The 20,110-nt window shown below is 38.5% G+C and overlaps 1 protein-coding gene across 24 annotated transcripts in view; it reads right to left on the reverse strand.

Moving 5' to 3' along the window:
* LOC129479284 (transducin-like enhancer protein 4) overlaps positions 1-20,110 on the reverse strand; it is a 151,844-nt gene that overhangs the window by 94,220 nt on the left and 37,514 nt on the right. For 11 of the 24 annotated variants that reach the window (XM_055272175.2, XM_055272163.2, XM_055272155.2 and 8 more), the window contains 2 exons: positions 16,832-16,894; positions 1,704-1,778 (listed from right to left, as the gene is read on the reverse strand). In XM_055272175.2, coding sequence (XP_055128150.1) covers positions 1,704-1,778; positions 16,832-16,894 — 138 coding nt within the window. The remainder of the gene's footprint in view (positions 1-1,703; positions 1,779-16,831; positions 16,895-20,110) is intronic. The other 13 variants (XM_055272179.2, XM_055272176.2, XM_055272173.2 and 10 more) reach the window with 2 other exon arrangements.

Raw genomic sequence — 20,110 nt, forward strand, 5'->3', positions numbered from 1 at the left:
AACACTAAGCTAAAAATGACCCAGCAACCTCTCCTATCAGGGATCACTCTGCACATTCTCTCCATGGTAAACAGTAGAGACAGTAGAGAAATGTAGGTTCTATCCCTTCTGACCCCTGGAAGATTTGGTTACAAAAATATCCACAGTGAATACAACACCTGCACTTGTGCACACACTTCAATGGAGCACAGCTGCTTTACACATACATACATAAATATATATATATATATATACACTTAACTTTAAAGTATATATATATACTATATATATATTTAATGCATATATATATATATGTATATATACTTAACTTTAAAATTAAACCTTTCTCAACTTTTTAAAATTTAATATACTGCTGTTTCCTGGAATTTTTGGAAACAAAAACCAATTGTGAAATGTATTCATCTCTACTATCCGTCCCTTCTCCTGCCCATCACAGAAAATGTACGACAAACATTATTCATGATTCTACATGGCTTCTTCTGATTCAGCCTCTTCTTTCCAAGGGGCACTTTGGAGGAAATAAAGGTCACTCTTTTCCATTCATTACGCCTGCTAATTTCCTACCAGTTTTTTTTTGTCAGAGGGACACAAAATAGATCTCCAAATAGCCCATTAAAAAACAAGCTACAATCAGACTATTGCTCCCTCAACATCAGCAGTGATCCCAGAGTTCTGATTTCCTTGTTAAAAGACAGAGGAATAATTGAAGCAGTATCTTCACTTCAGATTGATTATCAGGCGACCCTTATCCACATCTTCACTCAGCAATTTGAATTTTAATGAAAGTAAATGAAATAATTAGCATTTCAAAGTGTGTTTGATACACTGACAGAAAAAAAAAGACTTTTGTGTATAATCTATACACAAAAGAAAGTATTTGGGAGGGGACAGAAAGAGGAAAGTACAGTTGTAGTGTCTTCACTAGAATAACCCAAGGAACTGCTTGTACAATCTGCATAAATAGAGGTGAATATTATGCTCTTTACAGCTGTGATTTCTTGCCTTTATTATTATTTCTAAGTTTCAGCACATTATTTTATTGCCTGTTACATTAATCTCAGGAAAAAAAAAACATACATATATAAGCAGAGTTGAAGTGACTGCCCAAACCCATGAATTCCAGCACAATTTCTATGCAACACTAATGCCACTATTGCCAGGAAAGATTTTCTAAATGGGCCACTGATTTTTTTTAAAAATAAAGTGTAGTTCATCTATTATTTCTACTTCAAATGGACACTAACCCATAAGAGCCACTCATGACAGGGGAAGGAAGAATAAGTAGAACGGGAGATGTGAAAATGTACATCTCATTTAAAATGACAGTAAGATACTCTACATGATTATTCGAGGAAAGAAAAAAGAAACCAGGTCATTTTCACATCAGGGCAATCTGTATCTCCTTTTTTTGGCCTCGGTTAGCAACACAAGCTGATTGCAAAGAAAAGAAATACGAAAAAGAGCTATCCAGTCTCCTTAGAGGAGAGTTTTCATGAACACATCCACTTAAATTGGTGAGAATGTGACCCAAAGTTTCTGAGGCAGCCATCAAATTTCACAGGAGATTGAAGGCAAAGTGCTTAATTTCATTTTGTAGTCATCTATGGCTTTTTGCCCCTTTGGCGGAACAAAATGTAAAAAGAGAGAGCAAGAGAGCTGATGACAAACACTAAGATCAGAGCTAAAATGGAAAGGCCACGTACCCCAATGATGGCGTTCAGTTCTGCCATGGTCACCTGCTTGGCCCGTTCCACAGCCTGCACCACTTGTTGCTGGTGCTATAAATGAAGATCAGAAACAGAATACAATTATTTGTTTTCTACTCAGTCAAGAACAGCTTTTCCTAACATGTCCTTTAACTTTAGTTACATGCAAAACAGCATTTGGGGGATCTCCAGGTTTCCAATACAAGCCTGAGGTGATGGATGACTAGATGTCTAGGGTACATCTGGGTCCACAAAGTTGAGGAGTCACTGGGCATCCAACTGCAGGTACCATCTCTGTGACCCCATGAAGAATGCTCCTTTACAACAGCTAAATTTCACTTAAAAGTTATGGTACACTTGGACCACACATCTGCTATTAGTACTAACAAACAAAACAGAACCCATCCCACTTGCTTTCTTTGTACTCACTCCCTTTTCTCTTTGCTATCTACATTAAAATTTTTAAAAATTATTTCCTGGAAGTAATTATTTTTAAATTTTCTCCTGATATCGGTTAGCGAAGACACCGGAAGGACATACAGAATGCAACAAACATATTTCTTCTGGAAATGTGCAGATTGTTGGTGTTTTAACCCCTATCATGAAGGGCTGCATATTCAAAAGAGATCAAAAACAAAGAACTCAAGTTTAAGAACTTCAGGTATTTCTTTTAAATCCAACAGAAAAACTAAAGCCCACCAAAGTGTACGATAACTTTTTTTCTTAGAAAAACTAGGATGGACAGTGCAGGAAAATCCCTCCATCCACAACTCAGTTCCAGTGAGAATAAGAACTGATGTTAGTAATTTTTGTAACAGAAAAAGTAGCATGGAAGTCTCTGTATGGGGGCACTCATATATATCTAGACACAGAAGTGCTTACAAGAATTACCCCCTCCAAATAGTATCTAAATATTATTTCCCATTAAAACATTTGACCACTCTAGTATCTACAGTCAATTTTGGTTTAAAATCAGTCTTACTGGATTTCTTTCAACTTAGTTTAGTGAATGAAGAACCAAAGGAACTGCGCTGTGAAACAAGTACTCCTCTGTACGCCTGAAGAGTCTTATTTTGGTTAATCTCAGTTGAGAAATTTAGCTAACTTTCTTCACTTATTTGAGAGGAGTATGAAGCTCAACTACCACACTGCTTAATACATACAAAGAGCTATCAGTTCAATGTGGAATTCTCCGTGAACCACCTGGTCCCCATTCCAAAATCCTCAAATATACAGTTACTGAGATTAACTAGGGTGGCCATTATTTCCACCTCTGAGCTGTGTAAGGGGAGAGGGGAGGCCAGGTGGAAAAGGAAACCACTTTAAATTAATTATTTACAATGTGATGTTTTCACTCATGGTTTCCTAATAGAAATGTGTATTTTGGCCGGGCACGGTGGCTCACGCTTGTAATCCAGCACTTTGGGAGGCCGAGGCGGGCGGATCACAAGGTCAGGAGATCGAGACCATGGTGAAACCCCGTCTCTACTAAAAATACAAAAAAAAAATTAGCCGGGCTTGGTGGCAGGCGCCTGCAGTCCCAGCTACTCGGAGAGGCTGAGGCAGGAGAATGGCATGAACCCGGGAGGCGGAGCTTGCAGTGAGCGGAGATTGCGCCACTGCACTCCAGCCTGGGCGATAGAGCGAGACTCCGTCTCAAAAAAAAAAAAAAAAAAAAGAAATGTGTATTTTGTGTCTATGACTAATGGAAAGAAAAATGTCAAATAATAGACCATTGAATCTTAAGCTTTTAATAGACTCTGATTATTAAAGTATATACTTTTTAATTTTTTTAAATTGTATGCGTTACATTTTCAAAGCAGGAGCTTAAGAAGCAATCCCAAAATAGATATATATATATTTATATATTTTATACAAATATAAATTTACGTATTTTATACAAATATAAATTTACATATTTTATACAAATATAAATTTATATATTTTATACAAATATAAATTTATATATTTTATATAAATATAAAAGTCTATTTATAAATATGTCCATTCCATTCTTTTACTCCTTAAAATATTTGCTAACGTGGAAGAAAAAAATTTCTTTCTCTGAAGCAAATAAAAATCTTAAGGGATTTTGTAAATATTAGAAGGAATAGAAGGGCACAGTCAATAAAATGGCCAGCAATTGTCACTTCAGGTTCCCCTAAAGCCAACCTGACCATGTATGTATATTGAGCACTTACTATGTGCCAAACACAGAGCTCAGATTCACATTTAAGACAATTTGATTCTCTACATGGTGAGAAATGGCAGTACTTGGAAAACAAAAGTAGGATAGAAACGTTTATGGGATTTTCCACCTTTTACTTTCCTATACTCAACAATGATATCGGTTAGTGTAGACACCGGAAGGACATACAGAATGCAACAAACATGTTTCTTCTGGAAATGTGCAAATTGTTCATGTTTTAACTCCTATCATGAAGGGCTGCATATTTAAAAGAGATAAAAAACGTAGAACTCAAGTTTAAGAACTTCAGGTATTTCTTTTAAATCTTAAAAGAAATAGATTTAAAAGAAACTTAAAACTTCGGAACTGAAACAAAGGACCACACTTAGTCACATCCAACACAGGTATCATTCATTCTACTCACGCATTCATTCATTCAACAAAAGTTTTAAAGCTCTTACTCTGCCAATTCTCCCTATTATTGAAATATTATCTGCAAGTATTCAAAGAATAGTTTCCATGAGAGAGAGATATGGAAAATACATCTACTTAGTGCCATTCTACCATGAAGACTGTTCAACACTTGCTTCATGAGCTAGATTCCAATTGCTAAAATGGGCAAAGATGCCTTAGGCAGCAGGGGATATCTTTCTGCACTGGCATTAAAATCAAGTGCATTTTTTCAGAAAACCGGAAACACACACCAGTGAGCCATAACTCTGACAGCCTAAAGAAACTCCTGCTATAAAGCTAAAATGACAATGGAAGTCATGATTCAGCTTCTCCTTTTTGATGGCAATGGCCGTGGGCTGATACAGTATCTGAACTTTACCTGCAGTTCAGAATTCTACTTCCCTATTTCTGCTTACAACCCATGAATCATTCACTGTTTAAGGACCTTTTGAATAGAAGCTCCCTAAGGCAAACAATGCCTCCTCCCCTGTGTGCTCTGAAAGCACCAGAAACACCCTAATATATTAGCCCACTCAGCCACACCATGTAACATGACACCACAGCCTGAGGAAGCACCCACCAGGGAAGGTGAGAAAATTAAAACCCAAACAGGAAGAAGGGGCAAAAGATTACATACAAAAGAGAAAAATGAACATGCAAGGAAGCCCAAAGTACTCCGGTAAACTGACCCAGGAGGCATTTTTTTTTTCTTTCCATTTTCGGGTTTTAAGATGTAAGCTCTCACTCAGAAAAAACAGCAAGTTTTTCACATCTTCTTAGAACTGAGGGCTTTCCCATTATGTCTGCCTTGTCTTCCACTTTCCCTCCCCTCCCCAATCTGTCCTCTCTTCCCACTCCACCCACATCTCATTTCCTCTTCTACTCCCTGCTTGTTCCCTCAGCCACCAAGCCAGCACTAGCACCAGAGTGGTGGGTCCAGCCAATCTGCAGAGAGCAACAGTGTCATTCTTACTGCTCCAGTTGCTCACTCAGATACAAGTGTCCTGTTTGAATGTGCCACCAGTATCACCAAATGAAATGCCACTAAGAACATATTAGTAAGCCAAGGGTAAGAGAGGGGGCCTCTAACTGGGATTTTGAAGAGACAAAACAAATGCCCAATTATTTATTCTTTAAAATACTGTAATTTACAATTAAAAAAAAATTCTAAAAAAAAAAAAGAAACCCTTAGATTGTGGTGATGGTTATACGACTCTGTAAAGTTACTGAAAAGTATTGAACCATACACTTAAAATTAGGGAATTTTATGGTGTGTAAATTATACCTCAGTAAAAATAATTTTTTAAAAAAACAGTGATTTAAGCAATACAAACATGGTTGCAGGGGAAAGGGCCAGTAAAATGAAATTCTGTACATTAAATCACTTGCCTTACTTCCATCATCATAAAATTATTTTTGGCATTTGTTCAGAAAAAGTATTAATATATTTTTTTCTGTAAGAAACTAAAATAATACAAGCTCATAAGTCCAACAAAGCCTGCTAAAAAGCAGACCTTAACAAACTAGTGATATGTGTATAGTAGGTGTTTAATGTATATTTCTCAAAGTATTATGATGAGAATACTTGTCATGCCAATGTTTCAGGGCACAGCAACAGATGCAGTACTTCTAATAAAAAACAGTAATAAAAAGCTACAGTACACCTCAGAATTTAAAAAAAAAAACATAAAACAAAAACAAAAGAACTCCCCTACGGAATAAATGAAACAAAAAGACAAAATGTTGATTACTGTCGATGTTTAGTATGGGTATCTGTAGGTTCAGTATATTCTCCCTCTACTTTTAAAGTATGCTTCAAAATTTTATAAATTAAAATTTAAAAAAAACATTAAAAAAATACTCCCCATACTGACTGGGGTAGTAAAAGAGTATAAAGGTAGAGACAGATATAAAATGAAACAAAATAAACTAGGATTCTCATAATGAACAATATTAATTAAAGTCTCCAACATGTGGAGAGGTGAAAGTAAGACCAATGGCCCTGCTTCTCACGTGAAGAACTCATATACAGAGCACATCTTAGAGGAACACAGGATATAAAACAGAGAGAAGTTTTAGGAGGAAACGGCCAGCACACTTCCTGAGGCATCTGGGAAGCCTTTGTTTTTTTCATCCATTCATTCGAATATTTATTAAGCACCTACTATGGCACCAGGCACTGTGGTGGGGAGATACCGAGGTTAGAGTAAGGAACAAGAACCATAGTCTTTGATCTCATAGAATTTAAACTCTATCAAGGAAAACAGTCAGTGAATTAATGCTCAAAAGGCTCTATAATTACAACTGGAGGATAATTTCCATAAGAAAAATTACAGGATGCTATGCAATCATTTATCAGGGAAATATCTTAATCTAATATTGGGGCTAGGGGAAGATTCCCTTAGGAAGCTGACTTTACAACTGAGACCTGAAGGATTTCCAGGAATTCTGTAGATGAAGAACTAGGAGAAAAGAACTCCAGGCAAAGGGAAGAGAACTGGGTAGGGGCCTTATAGGAAGAGCAAGAACGTCTGTGTGGCTGGAAGAGGGAGAGCAGGTAGGGGACACAGCTGCAGACAAGCAGAGTAGAATTTCGTAGGGCCTTCTTGGGTATGATAAGACACATAAGCAAAAACACTTTAAAGTGGAAAGGGTGTGCACACAAAGAAAAATAAAGGAAAATGGATGAAGACATGAGTGTAGCATGGAATGCTTTAAAGAACCAAGTATTAGTGGGAAATGAATTCTGGCATGACAGGAGGAGGCCAAACAGCAAAGGGCTTTGCATGACATGCAAAAAAGTTGGACTTTATCCTGGTAGGAAACGAGATGTTATTAAAAAATTTTAAGCAGCTGTGTGCTATCAGTTCTGCATTTGAGTAAGATGGATCTGGGAAAAGTAAAGAAGGTGGATGGCAGACAGGTAAACCAGATTGAAGGGTGAACAGTTAGAGGGCTGCAATATTCTAGGGTGAAAGATACTTAGGCCCGAACTTGGATCAAATGCCCTTTTGGCTAATAGAAGCCATTAGCCACATGTACTTAAGAAGCCACTCACAGAAATTCAGAACTGGAAAAGGCCTTTAGAGATCATGAGACCCAGATGCCAGAGTACCCCAGGCACTATTAACAATCAACCAACCAACCAACCAACAAAAGACTCTCCCTATCACCAAAAGCATTCCAATTTCTAAACACTGTCTAGGCTGAGCAGACTGGGATGGTGGAACTACAGTATCAATCACAGCCCAAAGGCCACTCCTCTATCCAATGAATGAATCTCCTCTGTCACACCCTCCTGTGAAAGAGAATTCACTACCTCATGGACAAGTTTTTCCATTTTGGGATAATGAGCACTAATAATAAGTTGAAATCTACGCTGCCATAAATTCTTCCCCACTGGACCCAGTTTTGTCTTTAAATTCTCCTCCACTGACTGACACTCCAAGTATACGAAAATGCATAACGCAGGTTCTCAATTTTATCTCTTCTAGGTTAACCATCCTAAGGCCACTCAACAATTTCTCTGTGTCATGGGCTCTAGCCCACTCATCCATCTTTCTGGCTAGTCTCCTTGTAGTACACAATGTGTCTAGAACACAATATTCCAGGTATGGCCAGGCAGATCAAATTCAAGTGAAAGTATCGCTCCATGTCTGCTAAGTCAGGCTAAAAAATCTCACTAAAAGCCTTTTTCAGCAACTCTATTAAATTTGCTAGTACAGATCAACTTTAAATTTAACCCAATCTCCCCAAATCAGCCTTTCCTATACAGTATTCAAAGAAACATTAATCTGATACAGTTTGCATATCTGTCCCAACTCAAATCTCACATTGAATTGTAATTCCCAATGCTGGAGGTGGGGCCTGGTGGGAGGTGTCTGGGTCATGGGGGTGAATCCCTCATGGCCTGAGGTTGTCTTCACAACAGAGAATGAGTTCTTACAATATCTGGCCCTTAAAAAGTGTGTGACATCTCCCTCCTCAATCTCTCTCTCTCCTTTTCTGCTTTCACCACTTCGCCTTCCATCATGAGTAAAAAAAGCTCCCTGAGTCCTCCCCAGAAGCCAAGCAATGTTGGTGCCATGCTTGTGCAGCCTACAGAACCATGAGCCAATAAAGCCTTTTCTTTATAAATTACCCAGTCTCAGGTATTTTTTAATAGCAATGCAAGAACAGCCTAACACAGTCACCCAAGAAATTAGATATTACTTTAGATATTACTTAGACACATACATACACGTACACAAACACAGGTTTAATTTGGCAAATACCCGGTAAACTGCAGGTTATCTCAGCACCACAAAGCTTAGAGAGGGTAAATAAGTATACCTGGCTTCCCAAACAATTCTAGCTGTGGAACATGGGATTAAAGCTCTAGGAGCACATTACTGACTGCCTACCTGGCCTTGCCTTCTCCACTCTCACTTACATGGGGACAGGGCATTCTTCAAGGATAGGTAAGCTCTACAGATTCACTGCTGTCCAACAGAACTTTGGGCAATGCTGGAAATGTTCCGTATCTGTGCTAATAATATGACAGCCACTAGCCACATACGGGTGGATACTGAGCACTTGAAATGTAGCTAGAGTAACTAAGAAACTGAACTTTTAATTTTATTCAACTTTACACAGCTACTACTGTATTGGACAATGCAGCTCTACTCAAGGTACCTTCAAACTTAGCTCCACTAATAATAATCTAATCATTACCTAACTAAAATCAAATAAATGAGTCAGTTCTCAAACACTCATTAATTTTTTGAGGCATACAGATAAAGGCTGGCATTGCTGCCTTTGGATAGAGACCCACATTTAAACCACAGGAAAAGAAGTTTTACCTCCTGAGAATCATCCTTCACTTCCTGAGGTCAAACAGGCCATGATGCCACCAGATGAATCTCACCAAGCAGCCAATTGTCACCAAAATACATGGTCAGGTACAGCAAGCCAATCAGTCAACCACGGAATATGGGACACAATTACGCTCTCTGATGGCTCATTCAGTATTATGAGAAAATATATATTTTTTAAATGAAAAGTTACCCATGCCCACAACCTAATGTGAAAATCAGAAAACTGGGCCAAATCCCCAGAAGCCCCAATCCATGTCTATTATTCATTTTAGGACATTCTTCCGATATACGGCACTGTCATATTACCAAGACCAACAAAATGGCTCCAACTGGGAAGCAGAAGTGCCCTGTGCAGGCTGCTGGCACTTAACACGAGCACTCTCTGAAGATGGTCTTAGGGATGTCACTGCATGCTTGCCAGGGGATCTCTGCGATTTTAACCATGCTCTCCTATATCAAACCTGTTATCACAAGCCATTGATTCCTTACAAAGTTAACAAGCAATAAGACAAGTTAACCTGGCACGATTGTAAGGCGATAACACTGCCACCAGTGCATATAACCACTGTATTTTCTTCATTTCCCCCCGAAGGCACAATATGAAAGTGACTGATCACATTTTTCAACTTTCATTTCACAATTATTCTATACATGCAAAATGTGGCTCCAAGTAATTCAGTACCATATTAACCGAGGTGCCCAAGTAAACAGCATCTGAGATATACCCATATATCATAATGTAGTAGAAGGGGTTTGTTTTCCATCAAATTACATGGACCAAATTTATGGCATGTCCAAAATAGGAGTTTATGTATCGTTTGATATGACTAGCTTTTCTAGCCTATTGGATTTGTAATTCAAATAAACTCATATTATCACTATTATGTAATTGACTATTATTTTCTACCAAATAAATGCAATGGAGAGTGCCCAAATACTCCCTGGTACTACGTGTTAGAAAAGTTAACAGGGCAATACAAACCAAGTTTTTTTTTTTTTTTTTTTTTTTTTTGAGACGGAGTCTCGCTCTGTCGCCCAGGCTGGAGTGCAGTGGCGCGACCTCAGCTCACTGCAAGCTCCGCCTCCCGGGTTCACGCCATTCTCCTGCCTCAGCCTCTCCGAGTAGCTGGGACTACAGGCGCCCGCCACCACGCCCGGCTAATTTTTTGTATTTTTAGTAGAGACGGGGTTTCACCATGGTCTCGATCTCCTGACCTCGTGATCCGCCCGCCTCGGCCTCCCAAAGTGCTGGGATTACAAGCGTGAGCCACCGCGCCCGGCCCCCAAGTTTTAAGTTAAAATTAAATTTGCACCAGAAAGCATTCAGGTTAGTATGGAAGTTTCCTTTTCCCTAGGTAAATGTTAAGTATAAAAATGGAAGGTTTCCATTTTTAGGTCCTAATTTCCCTTTTATATTCTAAATATTCTAATGATCAGAGAACTATTGTTAAAATTGTAAAAAGAATAATGTCTTCTTTATTTCATTTGTTAAACCAATATTTTCTTAAAATAACAGATGCAAAGGAAAAACAGCTCTGTTCATGTGCAAGCGCAGGCCCCCAGGTGTGCTCCTCATCATCACTCTGAGGACTAGCCTGCAGGGCTCCTCCATCAGCCTCTAGGCAGCTCGGCTTCTGTTAGGACTCAAAAAACAACCACCACCACCAAAAAAAAACAGTCATGGAATTACAGGAGTAGAGAAGGAGGAAAATGTCCATCCTCCTTGGCACTCAATGACTAGAAACAAGTCTGCTAATAACAAGGTTAAAAATGAATGCCATTTCTCTAAAGGTAACAATGACCATGAGTTTAATAAATGAGAATTAGGAAGCACTGGTCATAAGAAACACAAATATAGACAGCCCACAGAGGCCATACTGCTCATGTAGGTTCTTTTCCATCCCCTGTGAATGTATGAATGATAAATAATACCTGATGGGTGACTCTTCTCCAACATTTGAATGGTAAGGAAGAGACTTCTATAACAAGAACTATGCGTTATTTTATATCTTATATAACTGAAAAACATGAGATGTGCTAATTACATAGTCAAAGCTAGAGTTTGTTATGTAAAGATAAACCATTAGCAGTAACAATAGCCATAATTTTTATTTTGTGCATAGTATGTCTGGAAGCAAGTGGCAATTGTCCCCCAATATCCCTTCTATTACACTGGTGTAAGTTTTAGGGGGGCATAATGGTCACTCAGCTAAGACTACATTTCCGTATCTCCCTTACAACTATCTGTGGGCCAGTAACTAAGTGCTGGCCACTGCAAAGAGGGCAACCTTAAAAGGAAATAACTTGCCCATTCCTTTCTCTTTCCTGCCAGCTGACGCTGGGGCAAGACACGATGGTGCTAGGATGATAAACGTCAATACAAAACGAACCAAATTCACAATATCGTGGAGTCACCAAATTAGCTACAGATGGCTTCGCTGTCAACTGTTACTATTACGTGAGAGACAAACAAGTTTGTTTTTTTTTTTGTTTTTTTTTTTTCTTGAAAAACCACTGTTCCTTTGATCTCTGTTAAAGCAGCCAAACATTCAGTGAGGTCCTTTTACACTATCACGAATCCTCATATAACAATCCTACAGTACAGGTATCCCATTATACCGATAAGCAAACTGCAGCCCAGAAAAGTTAAGTATTTTGCTCCACATTGTAAAGAAAGCAAGTGGCTGAGCCAAGATTTAGTCCTGGGTCTGGCTGACCTCCAGCTTTTATCACATTGCCTCTTGCCTTACATGGCTCTTCCAATGAATGTGCTCCTTGTTACTGAAGCAACAAGTTTCTGAAAAATACAACTGTACCCTGGAGAATGATTTTCAACTATAATGTAATAAACTTTTCACCTACTGACCTACTGCTTTTCAAGAGTTTGAGGTTCTCAAAGATCTTAAGAATACCTTGTGGATCACCGTGAAACATATCCTATCTTAAAAGTGATCCTTACAGGGGAGCAAGAATACAAAAAACACAACTATCCTCCAACCGGTCCTCAACTAAGTGCACAATATTTCCTGCTTAATCTAATAGGTTAAGACAAATACCTACTGGTTTACTAAAAAAAAAAAAAAAAAAAAAAAAATACTCCCTTCCTCCTGAAAGATAATCTGTGTGGAGCTAAAAGTCCATCCTTGGAAGCAACTACTGGAGCTGCAAGGCCTAGCTAACTCTGCAGGAAGACTGCCAGCCAGCTCGTTTTGAAATATTACCTTGAACTCTTGCCAGTTTTTGCTAAGTCATTTCTTTCCAAATGTCTTAGGACCCAAAATAACCTGAAATAGAATCTATTTCCCTGGAAGTAAAATAGGAAAAGAGCAGGTGGGGAAACGGCATTCCCTATGCCAAGTCTGTTACATTTTGATAGATATAATACACATTGTAAAGGTGGGCTTACTCTCCTTATTCTACAGGAATACTAAAGCTTAGAGAGATCAACTTTGCAACGCAAAGCTAGTGAAGAGGGAGAGCTAGCCCAATTCTAAATTAGCAGAACTGCTGTCCCTTACTGCCAGGGTGTAACAGTGATGCAGGGTTTTAGGTCCACCTTAGACTCTCTACATAGATATGCTCCTGGAATTGGGGGGTGGAAGAGGAGTTGTTACTGGGACACTGGAAGCAATACAATATTTATTGGCAATCCTCAGTTTTACTAAGGACCCACTGAGGTCTAAGGGTCTATAAGCCATATCCCAAAATTGCCAATGGAAACAAACAAAAACACAGATTTTTAGCTAGTTCAGGGCCCTGGGTTCACTTTTAATTTTCATTTTTTCTTCTATAAGGACATTAGAGAGGAAGATAATCAATTCACATTCTTCCCAAATGCAATGATGAGAAAAGGGAGGGAGGGCTGGTTCTAGGTCCTCCCAAGAGAAGACAGAGCTCCACTGCTGCTACTGTAGTTAATCCCACTAGTCAATGGCAGTAGGTGCTTATTGTGTGCTAAGCTACCTGGGTATAATCCCAAGTAATCTTCACAGACATTGGATGTGTTTCATGCTATGATTAACTTCATCATACAGATGAGGAAACTGAGGCTTAGAGAGGCACATCACTTGCTAAAGGTCACCCAGCTTAGCCCAGTTAGAGTAAACCACACGATTTGTAACAGGGAGGCCAGGACCCAGATCCAACTGTCATCATCCTGGCATCTCTTGTTTATGGAACTGCCAACTCAGAGTTGATATTTATAGTTCTTTCCCTGCAAATGAGACCGAAATAGGGAAAGAAAAGAGCTTCCCATTTACCACCTTGAGATTGCTTTTTGAAGAAGAAATTTGAGTCTTATCCATTCCTAAAAGCTAAAAAGTGAGAAAGGAACAGCTTGGGACAGATGAGCGTTCACAAGGTTTTTCTAAATTCTGATATTGAGAATCCTGTGAAATTCTATGAACTCCAAGTGATGGGTACTCACTTTTAATGACAAGAGTTGGCAATATCTTTATCAAATGTCTGTAACGCTGGAAGTAGTTGTATGTGAGTGCAACAGCACATCATTAAAGTATATATTGGCTTTAATATTTTTAAATGTTTTAGTAAACTAATAGGAAAATATTTTTCTGTGATTTTTATATACAGACACACTTCAAGTACTTCTGAACACAATTATACAACTCATTTCTAAAAAGAAAAAGTCTTGAAGTTAAAGCTAAATTTAATAGTTATCATTCAGTCCTATATAATTTTTTTAAGTTTAAAAAAATGTGGTAAACCAGACGCAAGCAATATTAAGCAGGTATATTAATCAACACATGGGGGCTAAATTAAAAAGAGACTTCATCTAACAGTATGTAAATATACCCCTTGTTCCTGTCAAACTCCAAAAAGCCTGACTTCAGATGCTCACAATCGCTCCAGCCAATGTTCTGTTAGCTTATGCACTACTCTTCAGGAATTGTTTTGCTTTTTTCTAAATATGATCATTTAATTTTTAAATAAAAACATTTTAAAATAAATTCTAATGCAGCAGCTGCCGTTTTGGCAGCGAGACTGTCACACAGAGAGCCGGTGTTAAAAGATCAGATTAAGAGCCTTCAGTCCTGGCACAGAGTGATGCTCACAGCCATGCAAGAGTGATTTTCCATGCCTCTGAAGAGACAGGAAATAGAATTCATCTTCCTCTAATAACCTGCTCCTCCCCTCCCTCCAGATTATGGTCCATCTGGCTTCAGGGCAGAAGCAAGGAGTCCAATGCTCACAGAATGCACAGAAGAAGAAACAAGGTGGACGATGTTCCGATAAAAAACATCAGAGATGCCTGATTTGAAGGAAACAAACATGTTTGTGTCTCACACAATAAAAGATATACACATACCTTAGGAAACTAGAAAAAGATGAGTAAATTAAATCTAAAGTAAGCGAAAGAAAATATATACACAGAACTAGCATTTACAAAACCATGGCATAGATCATGGGTGTCCAATCTTTCGGCTTCCCTGGGCCATACTGGAAGAAGAAATCACACACACATCCCATTTTATGTGGGCTACACATAAAATATACTAACGATAACTGATGAGCTTAAAAAAAATTGCAAAGAAAAATCTCACAATGTTTTAAGAAAGTTTACAAATTTGTGTTGGGCCACATTCAAAGCTATCCTGGGCCACATGTGGCCCACAGGCCCTGGGGTTGCACAAGCTTGGCATAAATCGTTATACATGAGTCAAGGATTTCAACCAAGAAATGTCCAAGTATTTGGGAAATAAATAGTTAAGTGGTATGACAACAGTTAAGTATGACACCTTTCTTCCCAGACTAGAGCAAATGAGTTGTCAGTATCTCCCCATGGCTTTCACCTACAGGTACAACTTCCTTAGGCAATTAATTTCAGTCCAGTCTTGCTCAGCACCACTACCATTATACGTTCTGTTCCCACTGGGCCTGCTCACACAAACAACATAATTCATGAGGGAAAACAACTCATTGGCAAATCAGTTTCATCAACATCCCCAAGACAACCTTCTACTTCTGAACACAACCCACAGATCCTGCAGAAATGTGATGAGACCAAAGCCGTAGCAGTAATCATATACAGGGGTCTGTGCCTACAGAGGCCCAAAGTCTAATTACCACCCCAGGGATAATTCGAACTTTTCCCCTGTCACCTTAGAACATGACACCCCAGCCTGGTTACAGCTCTGTGGGTCACACATTCTTCCCATTCTCCATCTCCATAAAGCAGAGCTGCTTAAAATAAAAAATACACACTAGTCTGAATCAGGCAGGGGGCAGTCAGGCTTCCAAAAGAAATGCAAATACACCCCTTGACTCTCATTCACCAAGCCATCTAATCTAGTCGTAAGCAAATCCTAAGTAAAAATAGGCAAATGGGGACATGACTGGTGGTAGGTTTTGTGGTCACAGCTAAAGGAGGAGAAAAGACAACATATCCTTTGTTTATCAAGACCCAAAAGAGCATACGAATTCAGAGTGTCAACAAGATCTGTGAATATGAGTGCCCACTCCCCAGCATATACCTATGAAGGGTACCCATAGTTACTCAAGTCTAACCCAGTTCAGATCAAAGAAAAAAAATCAGATATAGCAATCTGCATATCTATAATACACATGCATGCTCAAATACTGGCCACATACCATCGGCACATGCCTGCTGGCGAGCAGGTGAATGAACCTCTCCCCGAAAAGCAGTGACACAACACACTTATAGAACAACTGAAAAGGTAGGAAGAAAAGTGCCTCTGTGCCTTCTCAGCCCACAGCACAAAGTATTGCAGCTAAAAGACATGCAGATATTTCATTAGCTCCTTCCTTCTTAAAGTGGATCTTACCTGAGCAAATGAAGGCATTCAGTAATCCAGAAGCAAAAATTTATCTTTCTCCAGTATTCTCACTTCAACTTTGTAACTACCAAAAGCAAGCAGGGAGAGAAAAAAAGCCACAAGGAAGCCAACAAGCACTAGAAATGCATCACTTTATTCCAACCTGTGCCTGTTTGCTGATGGCATGCACTTCCCCTGGAGGTGAGCAAGGGAACTAGTGAGCCGCATGCCGGGCCTTAGCAATGTGCTAAGCCTACCATCACCAAAGCCTAATTTTGAGAAAAGTGGCACTGAGAGAAATGAGTTCATTGAGTTCATCTTGCAGGTCTTTTTCCAAAAGCACAATAATATAAAGACTTAATCAGGTAATAAGAAGTAAATGTTTAAAAGTAGCTAGCCAAAAGCTTCATTAGTTTGTTTACTACATAAAGTCTTTCCATTTGATATGTCTTCTGCCAGTTCTTAATGCCCAATGACAATAGTACAGAGTAAGCTCCCGTTTTCCTGGCAATTTTTCAATCTACCTTATTAGGTACCATTATGACAAACAAGCATAATTCTGAGCAACACTACAAAGATAGCAAAATATTTTAATGACTGAATTTTGCTTGGCCCAACTAGAAAATATTCCATTACATGAACACATTTAAATTATATCCCACAGAAAGTTACTAAAGTATACACGTTGGAGTGAGAACACTGTTTCTTAGAAATGAAAATAAAATACAAACACCAAGAGACTGGCAAGGCCAGAGAGTCAGTTCTACAATCCCTTTTCTGCAAAACCACTAAAATGGCAACTTCTAGTCCAGTGCCTAAAATCAACTACCTTACCTCTTGGGACAGGAAAGGAATGACTTGTGCACAGATAGCATTCAGCCTCTTGACAATCTCTGCCTGCAAAAAATAAGGGAAAGGAAAGCAATAAAGAGAACAGTCAGCTGGTTACAGATTCCCGAAACATTAACAGGATGATATTAAAACATACTTTATAATTTGGCTGGCATATTTCCTAAGGAAGAGGAAAACTATCTCATCAGTAAGCCCATTAAAAGGAAGCAGTGACAACAGTGCCACATTAACAGCACAATTTATTAACCAGCATTCATCTTAAAAAGTTAGCCTTCAAGCATCAGGGCAATATAAAATGGAATTTAATTTCCATGACTGGAAATCAGTTTTCAACAGCCTTCACCAGGACCCTTGCTCATACTAATGTTTTTCATAAAACCTGCAGTCTTCTAAGTCTGAAGAATTTAGATAAGTAAAGATACATTCTTTCCTACATCTCAACTCCATCAATTAGCAAATCATTGGATTTCTATATTTGTGGCCTTTGCTTTAAAAACACTGGTGCTGTGATTTTAAACTCGAGACCCTGAACTTCTGAAACAGCAGCACCCAACCAACCCGAAGAAGTTGGTTAATTCAGATTCTTATAAATCTTGGAGAACAAGATGTTTTCTTCAACCATAAAAATTTCCAAATGTGTCCTACCAAAGTTTTCAGTGCGCAGAGGTTGAGATATGCTAAAATCTTATTACACTTAGCAGAAAGCAATCTGTATGTATCTGGAAATTATCCTTGGGAACTTTTTTTTTTTTTTTTTTTTTACTGTGGATATGCAAAACTCCCAACAATGTCAGAGAACAATTTATTCTCTAATAATTTTATAAGTACAGACATTTTAAACCAATAAGATGCTATAGTAAGTTAAATGAAAAACCACCACATGATGTCTTTAAAAAGTTACCCACAGCTTTACCAATGTTTATCTTAATTTGTATTTTTCAGATGGTGCCTTGTATATTTTGTGATGTATAAATACAGTTTTTTTAAATACGCATACATACAAAATAGTTTATATTTTAATGATGGAATGGAGGAAAGACAGCTAAGAAGAAGTGAAAGGCAGAAAATGTAAAGCAATTACTATCCCTAAGACATTCTTAAATTCCATCCAGGGTCAGTTCCTCATTTTATGAGAGGCCCAAAATGCCTTTTCTTGCCAAGTCATTACCAGAATGACAGCGACACTCTACTTGTGCAATCTAGGCTTCCTTCTTTCATCAGCAACCCTTCTAACTGTGTAGCTATGCAATCTTTTAAATGCCAGCACCTTAAAAACTTTACCAGCCAAAAGAAAACACAAATTCACCATCAACTTTCAAACCTAAGCTTTCCATTCCAGTCTGCATTCCTAACAGGATGGACAAAAACCCAGCACCAATAAGCAGCAGTGAATAAGGACCCAACTGTGCTGACCTGATTTAATTTACTGCACTGGCCCCATGGAGCATTTAGCCATCCTTTAAGAATGCTTAAGCCACCATGAAGAGCTGCAATGGGAATCACCAAACCACTCTCCACCTGGACTAACATACCACAGTGGTTATGGGGTGAAATTCCAGGGTGAGCTAAGAAAATAGAGTAGGGTTCACCAGGCTGAAAGTACAGTGCCTCAAAGGCATTTGGTTGTTAAGCTTTTTTGCAGGGAGAGGCGGAGGGGGAGAGAATAAAAGATAATGAGACACTTTGGGGTAGAACGAACTGATGATTCTAATGCTTAGAACCATCTGCCAAGCATATTTTCCTCATTATGTTGTTTACATAAATAAAATAGTCCCTTGCTAGGAGGGCTGAAAAATGTGTGGGCACGTAAGAAAACTGAGTTCTTTAGTTTGCCTACATAATCTAGGCAATAAAAACTACTCTAAGGAAATTTATTCATCTGGTGAAATAAAATTTTGGACCTAGGCTGTATTAAGTCTGAGCAACTATTTTTTTAAAAAAATTCTACATTTTCTTAAAAATAAACGTAAAAAGGAGAAGAACCCTTTTACTCAATCACGAAGGTTAACACACACACAACAGAAACGGGAGGACAGAAACCTTCCAAACTTTCGTTAAAGATCTCCTTTTGTTTAAAAGACTTCTTAATTTCTTTAAGTTGTCATGCCAATGGATTTTCATGGTCAGGCTAATTGGCAGTGGGGGGGTGGGGTGTGTGTGTGATTTCATAAAATTAAGCAGGTCATTCTTCACTTTGAAAGCTAAAGTTGCCTCGGAAACACTGCTGCTCCCATGGTCATCTAATTTTGCCTCTTTTGTCCCACAGGACCCAGCTTTAGGGAGGCATCATTTATTTACAGGCCTTTCCACTGGGCTTCAGCGATCAGCCAATAACACTGTGGACACACACTTCTAATGGCCTATGTTTTGAAACTGAGTCTAATATAATGGCGTGGGGCCCAAACTCCTTTTCCAGCACAGCCATTAAAGGATGTAGGTTATTGCTGTTGTCACCATTGATATTTGTCATTGTAATGTAATTAGGGCCCTAAAATGATGCATTACAGCCCTTGGCACAGCTTCTATTAAAATCTTTTCTTCTGCTCACTGAACTGCGACCTGCTTTCTGATGAATAACAGACAGACAGCTTTAGGGTAAGAAGCAGATTCATCAAAGAAGTATTTTTCAGCTTTGGGGAAAGAAGGAAAAAAAGGCAACCTAGGAGGAAAAGCAATAGGGGAGGAAAAGCCACAACACACATTTGAATTTCATCTGACCACTTGAAATTCTGATTGCATCTGATGAATCTTGCTTAGACAATATATTCCCAGTCTTTGAATCACATGGTTAATCAGGGCTCTAATCTGCTATCCATCAGGCTACGCCAGAACTGTTGGCTTCCAATCAAATTTATAGGTGATGTGGGTCATGCATCCCTGAGCAAGTAAATTCACAGATAGCCCATTTAAACAGGCAGGGATTCTGAAATATTGCTGTTAGGGTTACTAGATATTATAATGGTATTTGATGCTTTATGGACACTGATGCCTTTAGATGCCCATGATATTCTAAAATAGCATTAACAGCCCCAATAAAAGGACAATTGTTCATGTCAAAATGTAACAAAAAGATCATACTGGCAGCCACACTTTGTCAAACACATTAACAATTTTTGACAATTCCATTCTATCTTCCATATCAAGATATTCATTTAAAAAACAATAAAAGTTGCAGATGTATTTTCCTACCCTCAACTCACTACCATTCTATTTCCTCTCTCTCAAAATTACCCACCTTTACACCATTCTCCAACAAAAAAA

The sequence above is a fragment of the Symphalangus syndactylus genome, chromosome 3, assembly GCF_028878055.3.
Source record: "Symphalangus syndactylus isolate Jambi chromosome 3, NHGRI_mSymSyn1-v2.1_pri, whole genome shotgun sequence".
NCBI lineage: Eukaryota > Metazoa > Chordata > Mammalia > Primates > Hylobatidae > Symphalangus > Symphalangus syndactylus.